The sequence below is a fragment of the Homarus americanus genome, unplaced genomic scaffold, assembly GCF_018991925.1.
Source record: "Homarus americanus isolate GMGI-L3 unplaced genomic scaffold, GMGI_Hamer_2.0 scaffold28051, whole genome shotgun sequence".
NCBI classification, from domain to species: domain Eukaryota; kingdom Metazoa; phylum Arthropoda; class Malacostraca; order Decapoda; family Nephropidae; genus Homarus; species Homarus americanus.
The window spans coordinates 279004-291019 of record NW_024720144.1 but is presented as its reverse complement, the minus strand read 5'-3'; the positions used below and the strand labels follow the sequence as shown (position 1 = coordinate 291019).

Sequence of the window (12016 nt, the reverse complement as noted above, 5' to 3'; positions counted from 1 at the left end):
AGCTTCAGTAATACAGTATGTGGCAGCAATAGCATTTATTCCTAAATATTCATAGGGCATTTTGATCAATATGCAGATGGTCAACTGACACATGCTACACAATAACACATGAAATGATCCTGTGTCACTTATCTACGCAGGAAAAATCTCTGGTCATAGTGTAAATCCCATTTGTTAAATAATTGACACTTGTATATACTTAAAGAAATTTTTCTAGTCAGGATGTAATAATTTACATTGTAAAATTCATCAAAAATACACACAAGCTGTTTAGGCTGGAATACAATTAGGAGTTAATCTGAAAAAAAAACCACTTCTTTCAGTGCTAAGATGTCCTGAAGCCTTAACAGTTTAATGTTTAAGCACTTGGAAAATACAATAACACGGTTTTTTGAAAAAAAACCCCAAATTACTTAACCTAACTTAACCCCAATGATGTTATACGACAGTACACAGGGTTGATTGATTGGTTTCAATTCCTGCAAAAAACTATTCAGCTTCATCTACATGTTACCAACATACAGGGTATTGGGCTAGAAAAACAGTGACCTACAAAGCACCTATGGAAGGTCATTCTCAAACACTCAAAAGACAGTTTTAGGTCAGCAACATCAACTTTTTACATTCAGAGAATGCTTATACAAGAGTACAAACTAATGAATGATTGTTTAAAATTAAAATTGCTGACATGGCCACGCATCAATTAAAATCCTATTTCTCCACAAATATATTAGCAAACTTTTTATTCTTCTTAAATGCATTTTCACAATATTGTGCAGCATATGCACAGGGTGCAGCATCTGAAATTTGTCCATGTAACACATCATGAATAATGTCTTTAAAGGGCAAAATATTCAAAAAAGGGTTATTTGACACAAAAATATAACCAACATATACATGTACAGTATGCTGTGCAGCATTCTGCACTCAAATACAGTACTGTACTCTAATGCATTTTCCTCAGTCTTTGTAAGCAACAGTAACAATGCAACACAACTATAATACACATAAAATATATTGCTAACCTGTAGGAGGAGTGTCTCAGGATAACCTTTCATGATATCCTTTTTGGATGAAGTAATCTCCACTCCATCCTTCTGTAGTGATGCCCTGACATGGACGGGATGATCAAGGTTCAAGATGGAAACGACACACCTGTACACTGCTCCAGGACGTAGTGTTCGTGGTGCTAGGATCATATGCGTTCTGAGGGTCATACAAATATAAGTCATCTCGTACTCCATAAATCAGTTTACTAACCTTAGCTAGAACACTAATGGATAATGTTCATTTATACATTAGCATCCAGGAGAAAAGATTAAAGGTTGTCTAACCAAGCATACACCAGACCAACCATCTAGTTTCTTCTCAATGAGCAAAGATTTTATAAGGCTTTCTCCTCTTCACCTTAACCCTTCCAAAACCTTCCAATGCCCTATAACCTTACTCTTAAACCCATTAAAATGAGCTACCCACTCTTAGACCTCTGTCTCATGTAGTCAAACTGTACTACTACTACTTTGCTGTCACTCTGAATCGAGTATGAAAATCATCCAGCTACGATACAATGATATGAGTTATTAAGGATGTCACCTAGGTTGGTGAGTTTTAAGGTGACTAAAGAGGCCGATATGGGACCGGCAGATGTTCACAGATGTTGCACATGTGGAGGGCTCCATCTAGAGCAGGAGGGGCAGTGGCAGAGTCTTTTTGGCACTGCTGCTTGTCTGCCTCGGTTTGCAGTTGGGCTAATTCGAAAGTATTGACACCTTCTCGTGTGGTGATCCTCCAAGCGTTACAGTGTGGAGTGATCGTCTCCCAGATGAGGGGGTCGATTTGACACTTTTTCTGGTTTGTCTTAAGACTAACCTGATACCTTTTCAGTTGCCTGCCAGCGTTACGTTTACTGTACTATTCGTTAGGTGACAGTAAAGTAGCTGTTTTGGCAGTCTACTGTCATCCATGCGGGTAACATGGCTAGTCCAACATAGTTGTTCATGGATAATGGTAGCCTCAATGCTCCTACAGTTGGTGTCAGAGAGAATACTAGCATTATTTCTCTCGTCTTCCCAGCAAACTGAGAAGGTGGAACGTAGACTACGTTGGTGAAAGTTTTCAAGTGCCTTGAGGTGCCACCTGTATGTAACCCATGTCTCACTGTCATATCGCAGGGTGGGGAGGACCACTGCTCGATATACATGCAACTCTGTAGATAATTTCAGCTCCCCACAGCTGAAGACAAGGGTAAGGAGTCTGCCAAATGCTTGAGATGTACATCTGATCCGATATTGAATCTCTTCATCAACGTCCACGGTGGTGAATAACATTAGAGAGGGTAGTACCTAGCCTTGGTTAGGTCGATGAAAGCCATGTACAGGTCACTACTCTGTTCTCTGCACTTTTCCTGTACTGTATCTGGCAGGCAACAAAGATCTTGTCAGTGGTGCCACGTGATCGTCTAAAGCCACACTGAGATTCTGGGAGGAAATTTTCCGCCTTAGTTAGTAGTCTGTTTAGAAGGATTCGGGCGATAATCTTGCCAACTACAGACAGTAGCGAGATTCCGCGGTAGTTGCCACAGTCTGACCGTCTCCCTTGTTCTTATAAATATTGATGATGGAGGCGTCTTTAAGAGCTTGCGGGATTTTCTCCTTTTCTAATATATTCTCCAGGAGAGAGTGGAGACGGCTGGTAAGTAGAGGTCCTCCTGCTTTATGCACCTTGGCTGTGACTCCATCAGGCCCTGAGGCTTTGTATTTTTCATCTGTTTGATGGAAGTAGCTACCTCATCCAAGGATGGAAGATAGCCGAGATAGATCAGCTCTGAACGCTGAGGGGCCTGCTGGGTAGTCAGGACATCCACATCAGTGTTTTGATTGAGCAGCGAATGGTAGTGAGCACATTGTGTTGATCTGCAAGTTTTTGAATTTCACATGCTTTATTTTTAAACCAGTCATTCTTTAGTTTGCAAAGCTCTCGCTGGGCCACCACTTTCTTCTTCCGGAAGGTATCAGCTTTGGTCCTAGACTGAGGGTTGTTCTGCTAGTAAGTTAAAGCAGCACATTTATCATCAACAAGTACATTGATTTCTGGGTCATTTTCATCAAACCAGTTCTGGTGTATTCTTTCGACCTGGCCGAGGGTCTCCCTGCAGGTTTTTGTCATGACAGTGTCGAGAATGCACCATTCAGCACTGGGGTTTGGGTTGTTTGTTGTTGGGTTGTTTATCAGCCCATGTTCGAGCTGCTCTCTGAAATCATGTGCTACTGCTGGATCCTCCAGACGAGCCAATGATCAGTGTCGCAGAAGTCTGAGCCAAGCATTGATCGGGTGATGAGGACATCTTGGCGATCTCTTTCTCTGACATTGATGTAGTCAGTGTTTGGATCATGGGTGTTACCATGAACCCTTGAACTTGTCGGCCTGCCTAAAAAGGTATTGGTGATAGTGAGGTTGTGTGCAGCACACTTGCTGAGGAGGAGTAGGCCGTTAAGATTACACTTGCCTAGTCCATTTCTCCCTATGATTCCCTGCTAAATGTCAGCATCGCTACAAACTCTGGCACTGAAGTCACCAAGGAGCACAACCTTATCTTCTCTGGGGATAGAGGTTAGCACTCTGTCAAGGTCGGCATAAAAGACCTCCTTGATGTCATCCTCTGCATCCAGTGTTGGGGCGTATGCACTGATGAAAAAGACATGATGTTAGTGATTCAGTGGGACTCGGCGCGTCATGAGGCACTCGTTGATCCATACAGGCATTTCCATTAGCCTGTGTAGGATGCGTTGGTGGATGGCAAAGCCAACTCCAAAATGCGGTTTCTCTCCACAACAGGCTTACCCTTCCAGAGCAAGGTATAGCCAGACCCCCGTTCTGTGAGCCGGGACTCACTAATGGCTGCTACGTGCTGCATTTGTGCCAGTATCCAGAAGGGTCCTGACATTCCATGCAGCGACCATAAGAGGTTGTATTGTTCGTTTTTGTTTTGATCTGTGATTATAATTGTGTTTTTGACCGCATAAGGATGACCTTACTGGGTGCGGTTGCCCAGTCAGGTTGGTTCTTTAGGCAGGCTATGTTTAGGGCACCATTTCTAGCCCTCTCCCCACGTGGGGTGAGCAGAGTGGCTCCTCGAAAGGGCTGCTCAGTCGCACAGACAGGACTGGATTGCACTACTGCCTAGATCCCAGTGCATAAATGACCATCTTATCTGTGCCGCCCATGTGCAGAGTTGTGGCTTGAGACTCCCGGCAGTCATCTCTGCCTGTCCCCGTCGCCAGAGGACTTTTGGGGTATAAGGGTTTGATGATGATAATGATGAGTATGGTGAGCTGGATGATAACTGCAAATGAGTTGATTTATGTGGTGAGGCAGGAGCACAGATTGCAACCACACATCTTGGCTCTCCCTTTTCCTGATCCAGTGGTGCAAGTGTTCCAACGACTGAGGAGAGGGAGAGTTGCAATGGAGTGCTGATAGCCCAGCTTGTTGGGTTTCGCCTTTGTAGCCTGTCCATCATGCAATGCCTTATTCCGCCGGTGTAGTCATTGGGTTCCCATGTTGGTTACCTCTTCCACCTATACTGCTGTTGGGGTCTTGTTGGAGCCCTGTAAGCATGTCTGCCTGAAGCGGGGCTCCACCGCAGATTTTTCATTCGGGGTTTACTCTCGTAGCCTTATACTGTACCTACCAAGGTTAATCCGCAAGGTAATACATGCCTCCCACTGTAAAACTATATGGGGAACCCAGTTTAAATTGTCTTAACTCTGGGCATAATAGTGGAAGACTCTCTAACAAGCTGCCTCTATCGTCATCATGAGTGGTCAAATGAAGAACTCTGTCATTTCAAATTACAGCAAGGTGAAATCAAACACCCAAGTTCTGTAGGCTGGTAGCCCAAAAGACTCATTAAATGTAATCTAACCTGACCTAGCACCTGCAAGCCACAACTCTCATGCCTATCTCCACTAAATAACCATCGTTAATATTAAACATTAAAATTCATTAATCTCAAAGGCAAGAAATAATCATATTCAAATCAGGAGTCTGCCAACTATTACGGGTAAAATAGAGTCAAATCCTTTATTGCACTGTACAGTAACTGTGAAGCATCACAACAGATTAAGGCATGAACAGTCCACACCCTCAATCAAGTAACAATGATCAAACAAACTTTGGCTCTATGTCAACTGACACACCAAAGTCCTTTCACATTTGGTCTCCATTAATGCCACTTTTTTGTCCCGTTGGACCATGTGATATGCTTCCTTACTGTTGATACAACCTATTTGCTTCCTCTTGCATTTCATGACATTGAATCTTAACAGCCATTGCTTTGAGCACTCATGAAGCTGACAGAGATCTTTCTGTAGCTCTTCACAGTCCATTTAGTTCTTAATTTCCTTGAATAACATCTGTATGGGGGTATGTATAGATTCTGGCATGTCATTTATGAAACAAACGAACATACAACAGGCCCAGTATACTACCCTGTAGTACTCTGCTTGTCACAGGTATGCATATACTGTATAGGCATATTACTGGGACAGTGATGGTGTGTATTCCCAAGACACCAATTAATTCTTAAACTGATTCATTAGCTATTATAAATGCTCTTACACCACCACTACAAGGTAAATATAAAAAGAATAGCTATGCATATATCTCTAGACTGCATAACCTAAACAGGAGCACAGGCAAAAGAAAATATATAATGAAGCAGCATTTATTTTCTCCCAAGAACACAGAGAAAGATGAATGTCCAAACACTAAAGTGACTAGACAATGAGAGGGACTGATCCTAGGTCATGGAGGTGATAATTTCACAGTGCTCCTATTTGCACAGTGTTAAGAGTCCTAAGCCTACATCCACTGGGTAGAGTTAAGCTGTCCATTGTCACCCTTTGAGCCTTAGCAAAGTGGCTGTGAAGAATTAAATGATTCAGAATTTAATTTTCAGGAATGGTCAGCTAAATAGACAAGAAAATTTAACACCACCCACACATGTCCTGGGCCCAGATCCTGGGTTTCCGTACCATCACCCTCCCCCCACCATGGACTGTAATTAGAATTGCTCGATCTGTGCAGAGGAGTGATGTACAGTGTCAGTGTTCTATTTGATCATTTTACTTTTGCCAGATATGCATGACTAAGACATAAAATAATTTTTAAAATATGATACAAACTAGATTACTGTACAGGTTATCTAAAACCTTTACTTATTTTTCATTCAGTGGTTATATTTCCGATCACGGACCTTAATTCCTTTCCATTATTATTCCGACGTTTGTTCTGATTAGTCAAGGCTATCCTAGATTACTGAATTCCATCATTGGAAAACAGAGTTGGGTTATATTTTGGGTTTTCAAGTGACTGAATTCAGAAACCTAGAATGTAGAATGACATCATCAGCCTTGGCGTTCACAAGAGAGAATGCGAACAATCTTCCTGCAGTTGAGGAAAGACAGTTTGACAGTGCTGAACCAAATTGCATTCTCAGAAGAGGGTACAGTACAGTATAAGAAATAAATTGTCAAAGTTTAAGGTTCATAAGAGTCCTGGCCCTGACATGGTTCATCCCAGAGTACTAAGAAAGCTGTGCAACGAGCTTGTTGAGCCCCAAGATCCTGGTCTGTAAATACCTGGAGGACCAAAAGGTTCCCAGTGACTGGAAAATGTAAAATTACTCCATGATGCTTCAACAAAGTTGCTTTCATTGGTAGCAGATATCAAATAAGTACTTTCTGTTTAATATAGCGAGGGGGTCTATGGGGGGCAAGAAAGTTAGGTAGGTTTCTTTGGTTGGTTAGGTCAGATTCTGTGCATTGACGTATCATTTTTGTTACTACGTATCATCAAAAGAACACGTGGAAAAAATTAACAAAATCAAACATGTATTGGTGTTAGCCATCTGCTCCAGGATTACCATAATAATAATACTATATTAATGCTAATATTAAAAATCATAATTAAATCTTATTTACCAAATAACCAAAAAAGGACAGCGACATTATTATTAATAATACTGTAATGGGTAGATATGATTTATAATTTTCAACTAATAATATGTACTGTACATGTACAGTATCTGTACAGTACCTGTACTGTAAATACCAACCTGATCTAGGATAGAAGTTTACTATTATTAGTTGTAGTAGTAGCAGTTGTACAGTACAGTATATAATTATTATAAAATACTTAGGTTCATATCGGCAAATGACAACCAAACAAGATTGCACGGGAAAGTTCGTGAGAGAGACGTCTGTCTTTATTTACAGACTTGACCAACACTGGAGCAGGTTCAAATACATTCAGGAGCCAGTGCATGCCCAGTACTTGCCAACAGTGTGTAAGAGAGACATGATCGACCGCCCAAGCAGCTAACAAGCCGATCAGAGGTAAAGGGAGTAAAAGTAAAATGTAAAAGTACATTTAGACAAAAACCTGAATAAGAAATAAGTTTCCTTTTATAGAGATTTTTCCTTATGTAGCTGGATAACCCAGTCCAGAACGGATGTGGGAAGGGTGTTATCCAGTGTGATCTGATCAGAAATCACTAGTTTTCTCCGGGCACTCTGGTTTCCTTCTTATCAAACATCACTAGTTTTCTCCGGGCACTCTGGTTTCCTTCTCATCAAACATCACTAGTTTTCTCCGGGCACTCTGGTTTCCTTCTCATCAAACATCACTAGTTTTCTCCGGGCACTCTGGTTTCATTCTTATCAAACATCACTAGTTTTCTCCGGGCACTCTGGTTTCCTTCTTATCAAACATCAATAGTTTTCTCCGGGCACTCTGGTTTCCTTCTCATCAAGTTTTCTCCGGCACTCTGGTTTCCTTCATCAAACAGTTTTCTAAGGGCACTCTGGTTTTCTTATCAAACATCAATAGTTTTCTCCGGCACTCATCAAACATCACTAGTTTTCTCCGTATCTCACTAGTTTTCAGCACTCTGGTTTCCTTCATCAAACATCACTAGTTTTCTCGCACAAACATCACTAGTTTTCTCCGCACTCTGGTTTCTTCTCAGGTTGGTTTCCTTCTCATCAAACATCACTAGTTTTCTCCGGGCACTCTGGTTTCTCATCAAACATCACTAGTTTTCTCCGCACTCTGGTTTCCTTCTCAAACATCACTAGTTTTCCACATCAAACATCAGTTTTCTCCGCACTCTGGTTTCCTTCATCATCTGTTTTCTCCGGCACTTTTTCCTTCATCAAACATCACTAGTTTTCTCCGGCACTCTGGTTTCTTCTATCAAACATCACTAGTTTTCTCCGGCACTCTGGTTTTCCTTCATCATCACTAACATCACATCACTAGTTTTCTCCGGGCACTCTGGTTTCCTTCTCATCACTCTGGTTTCCTTCTCATCAAACATCACTAGTTTTCTCCGAGCACTCTGGTTTCCTTCTCATCAAACATCACTAGTTTTCTCCGGGCACTCTGGTTTCCTTCTCATCAAACATCACTAGTTTTCTCCGGGCACTCTGGTTTCCTTCTCATCAAACATCACTAGTTTTCTCCGGGCACTCTGGTTTCCTTCTCATCAAACATCACTAGTTTTCTCCGAGCACTCTGGTTTCTCCTGTACTAATATTCAACAATGAAAGTCATAACAAAGTAACACATAACAGACCAACCACCTGAACAGGCAAGAAGCAAATAAGTGGTGAAATAATAAAATACTAATTAATATAAACAGCCAACATATTCTCTAATGACCATACATATTTTACATGATTGAGAAAGTTTTAAGATCAAGTATCATCTGTCACCAGCTTAATATAACTGACAAAAACATAATCAATAATTTTGGAAAGTTACTTCAAGAAATTCACACCATTACAGGTTTGCTACACCTCCTTCAGTCACCATATCTTAGCTATTTATATTATTTCAAATTCTGATATGATAAAAAGGGAATAAAAAACACAATATGCTTACGGGTGGTTGTAGCGATTCTGTAGCCGTAGTTTGTTGTAAAGGACGCCCCTCCACCGATTGTCAGTACCATAACGTAGTCCTCTGGGGTCATCATCTGGTCTACCCAGGTCCTGAGGAAAACACCACTCCACACACACCAACAATACCACACACACCCTACACCACACCCACGCCATTGTTTACTTCCTACACCAGTGATTAGTTGTCAACCCGCAAACACACTTTACACTATATATTACACCATATTCAAGCTTTTTTTTCTGAGCTTTAGTTTTGATAAGCGTGAGACCGAACTCTGATGAGACGTTTGTATGATGGTGCATTAATTCTCACTGATTCTTCTTGGCAAGGTCACGTGAGGGTGGGAAGAACTAGGTGTTGGTCTCACCTGTTGGATCCACGCCCTGTTCGAACACCTGAGTGGCGCGTCCAACACAAAGACCCACTTAGCTGCCAATATTTCCCGCTATCTGAACAAAATCACTTAGAAAAAGGAGAAGATTTTCTATTTTAATTTTCTTATAATTTTGTAAGAATACTGTAATACTACTTTTTTCGTAATAGATAATCTGTTCTCCCACAACTGATGAACATTATTTACTAATATTAATATTTGAACACAAGAAACTATTTAGAGTACGTAAGTTTCACAAACTTTCCAAGATGCAGTATTTAATGTGCATTTGTAGTAATTTAAAGGATAAAGTAATCTTAAATCATGATCACAATGTTTCAATACCAGGCTCTGTCCCTGACTCTCTTCCCGGTACCTGCTTCCTGGATTTCTATTCTCGAATTAAAGGTGAACTGAACTTTCATGTATTCATAGTTTAACTAATTTGTACTTATTTAACTTTGGAGGAGTCTGTGCAAAATCTGCACGCGTGTATGACTTGTAATTCTTTACTATTTATATAACACACACTACATTCCGTACTAAAGGGAGTGGGCGAGTGGCCCTACTAAATAATTCAAAGCCCTATTATCGTGCATGAAATCTTTATTTGCCCATTGTTTTTCCAGTCGTCTCTCTGAGGTCAAAACACAGGGACACTAATCCATTAAACTATTTGCTAAACATACAAACACCTGACATAAATATAATACCTATGACGAAAATTAGCTGAAACACAAACATGAGAAAACAGAAGCACTTGGGTTGAGCCCCAAGACCTAGCATTCTACTACTATTTTCCAATTTCCTCGCTTTTCTTCTGCACTATCCACCAACCCCAAGTCCCTCCAAATTCCACCATTATTCTTCAAGTCCAGTTCCCGCACCACCAATCTACGCACCTGCATCAAGATTTCTTCATACTTTACTTCATAAGAAAATAAGGAGTCTGCAATAGGCCGGTTGGCCTGTGCATGGCAGCTCCTGTCGAGAGTTACTACCACTCAGGATGGGGTGGAGAAAAGAAACTCACAATGTGCTCTCTATATAGGCCTACATGTTGTATTGGATGTACAGTGTAGCTTGGTGCTGGGAAGGCAGCATGGTTACAAGCGTGATGTAGAGAGAGCTGGTTGGTGAGGACGCTCAGAGAAGGACAGCTTGTGGGTCGCCATGCTCGCCGGCGGGAGCGAGGACCACCAGGCAGGCAGAGGAGGAGGTGTGTTGCTGGCTGGTTGGTGTAGGTAGAAAGAGCTAGGTCACCACGAGGTCAGGTCTTAAATAGCGGGGGGTAGGCGTGGCTAAGTAGTTGACCCCCGCTCCGTGATGTATGGCGGCGCTGGTTAACCTAGACCACGAGGCATACACTGGGGAATTGGTGGGGTTGGCTACTCAGCGACAAACAGCGTTTGTAGGGGAGAAATCCACTACACTACACTCGGCTACCGGCCCAGCAACATCTCTCACAGCTCCTCACCACCCAGCTTCCTCAGAAACCTCCTCGCCCTACAGGACCTCTGAGCAAGCTTCTCCTCACCTAGTCACTCCTAAGCACTGCACTGTACAACAATATATATACAGAAAGCGCATTGTGAGTTTCCTTCCTCCATCCCATCTGAGTGTGAACACAAACACAAGTTATACCCCACAGTATAATAGTTACATCATTAATATATATTGCGGCTACAGAGGAAGGTGACAACAAGAGAGGAGTACTGTAAATGTATGCAGTGAAGATAACCCGAGGCTTGTTGACAATACTAACCAGGTGAACGCCAACGTAATGGTTGTGGAACGAAAATGTTATAAAGCGGCCTGAGAGTGAATTAAAGAAATGAAATACCAATTAAAGATTATGAGGTCTATTGTGCTGTGACATAAATACCGTAGATACCAACCATGAAACCATGACATATTAGGATTTTTTTTTATTAAATGTGAGGCCGACGGGTGTACTAGACTTAGCTCTGCCTGGTGGAGGACTTGTGGGGTACGGGATATTTAGTTCACACTCAGGGTGGGATGGAGAAAGGAAACTCACAATATGCTCTCTGTATACATATTGTATTGGATGTACAGTGCAGCTTGGTGCTGGGAAGTGGCAGTGTGGTTACAAGCGTGATGTAGAGAGAGCTGATTGGTGAGGGTGCTCAGAGGAGGACAGCTTGTGGGTCGCCATGGTCGCATCTCGTCCCAGAGACGTGCAGGCGTGGAGTTGCCGAGGGGTAGACTTGATAAGTCTTGTAGGAGAGTGGTGTGGGGCCGCTGGTAACGCCTTTTAAGAGCATCCCGCAGGGCAGCGAACTTGTTGTCAGCTGGAGGGTTGGTAATGGTCTCTGAGACTTGCTTGGTGACTTTTGTGGGCAGGGAAAAGACCAGGGTGACGTACTTTTGTTTGTCTGCAGCTGTAGAGCCGAAGAGAGCTGCCTCCGTGTGGATAAACCAGTCTTCAATGTTGTGATTGAAGACTGGAAGAGTGATCCGTTCCTCCTCCATCCTGTGTGAGTGCGTTTTTCCGGGGGTTTCGTGATGTGGTCTCACACTCAGGATGGGTTGGAGAAAGGAAACTCACAATGCATTTTCTGTATATAAATATATTGAATGTACAGTGCAGTTTGGTACTGGGAAGTTGCTGTGTGGTTAGGAGCTTGCTGAGAGGAGTAGTTGAGAGGGCTT

At 42.2% G+C, this 12016-nt stretch overlaps 1 protein-coding gene across 1 annotated transcript in view; it reads right to left on the bottom strand.

Moving 5' to 3' along the window:
• Nucleotides 1-9363, bottom strand: part of LOC121860406 (CD109 antigen-like) — a 57382-nt gene extending 48019 nt beyond the window's left edge. Inside the window, exons 1-2 of the mRNA XM_042357538.1 lie at nucleotides 8947-9363; nucleotides 1026-1206 (exon numbers count right to left, since the gene is read on the bottom strand). Of these exons, the coding sequence (XP_042213472.1) occupies nucleotides 1026-1206; nucleotides 8947-9122 (357 nt within the window). The 5' untranslated portion in view covers nucleotides 9123-9363. The remainder of the gene's footprint in view (nucleotides 1-1025; nucleotides 1207-8946) is intronic.
• Between the last annotated feature and the right edge of the window lie 2653 nt (nucleotides 9364-12016).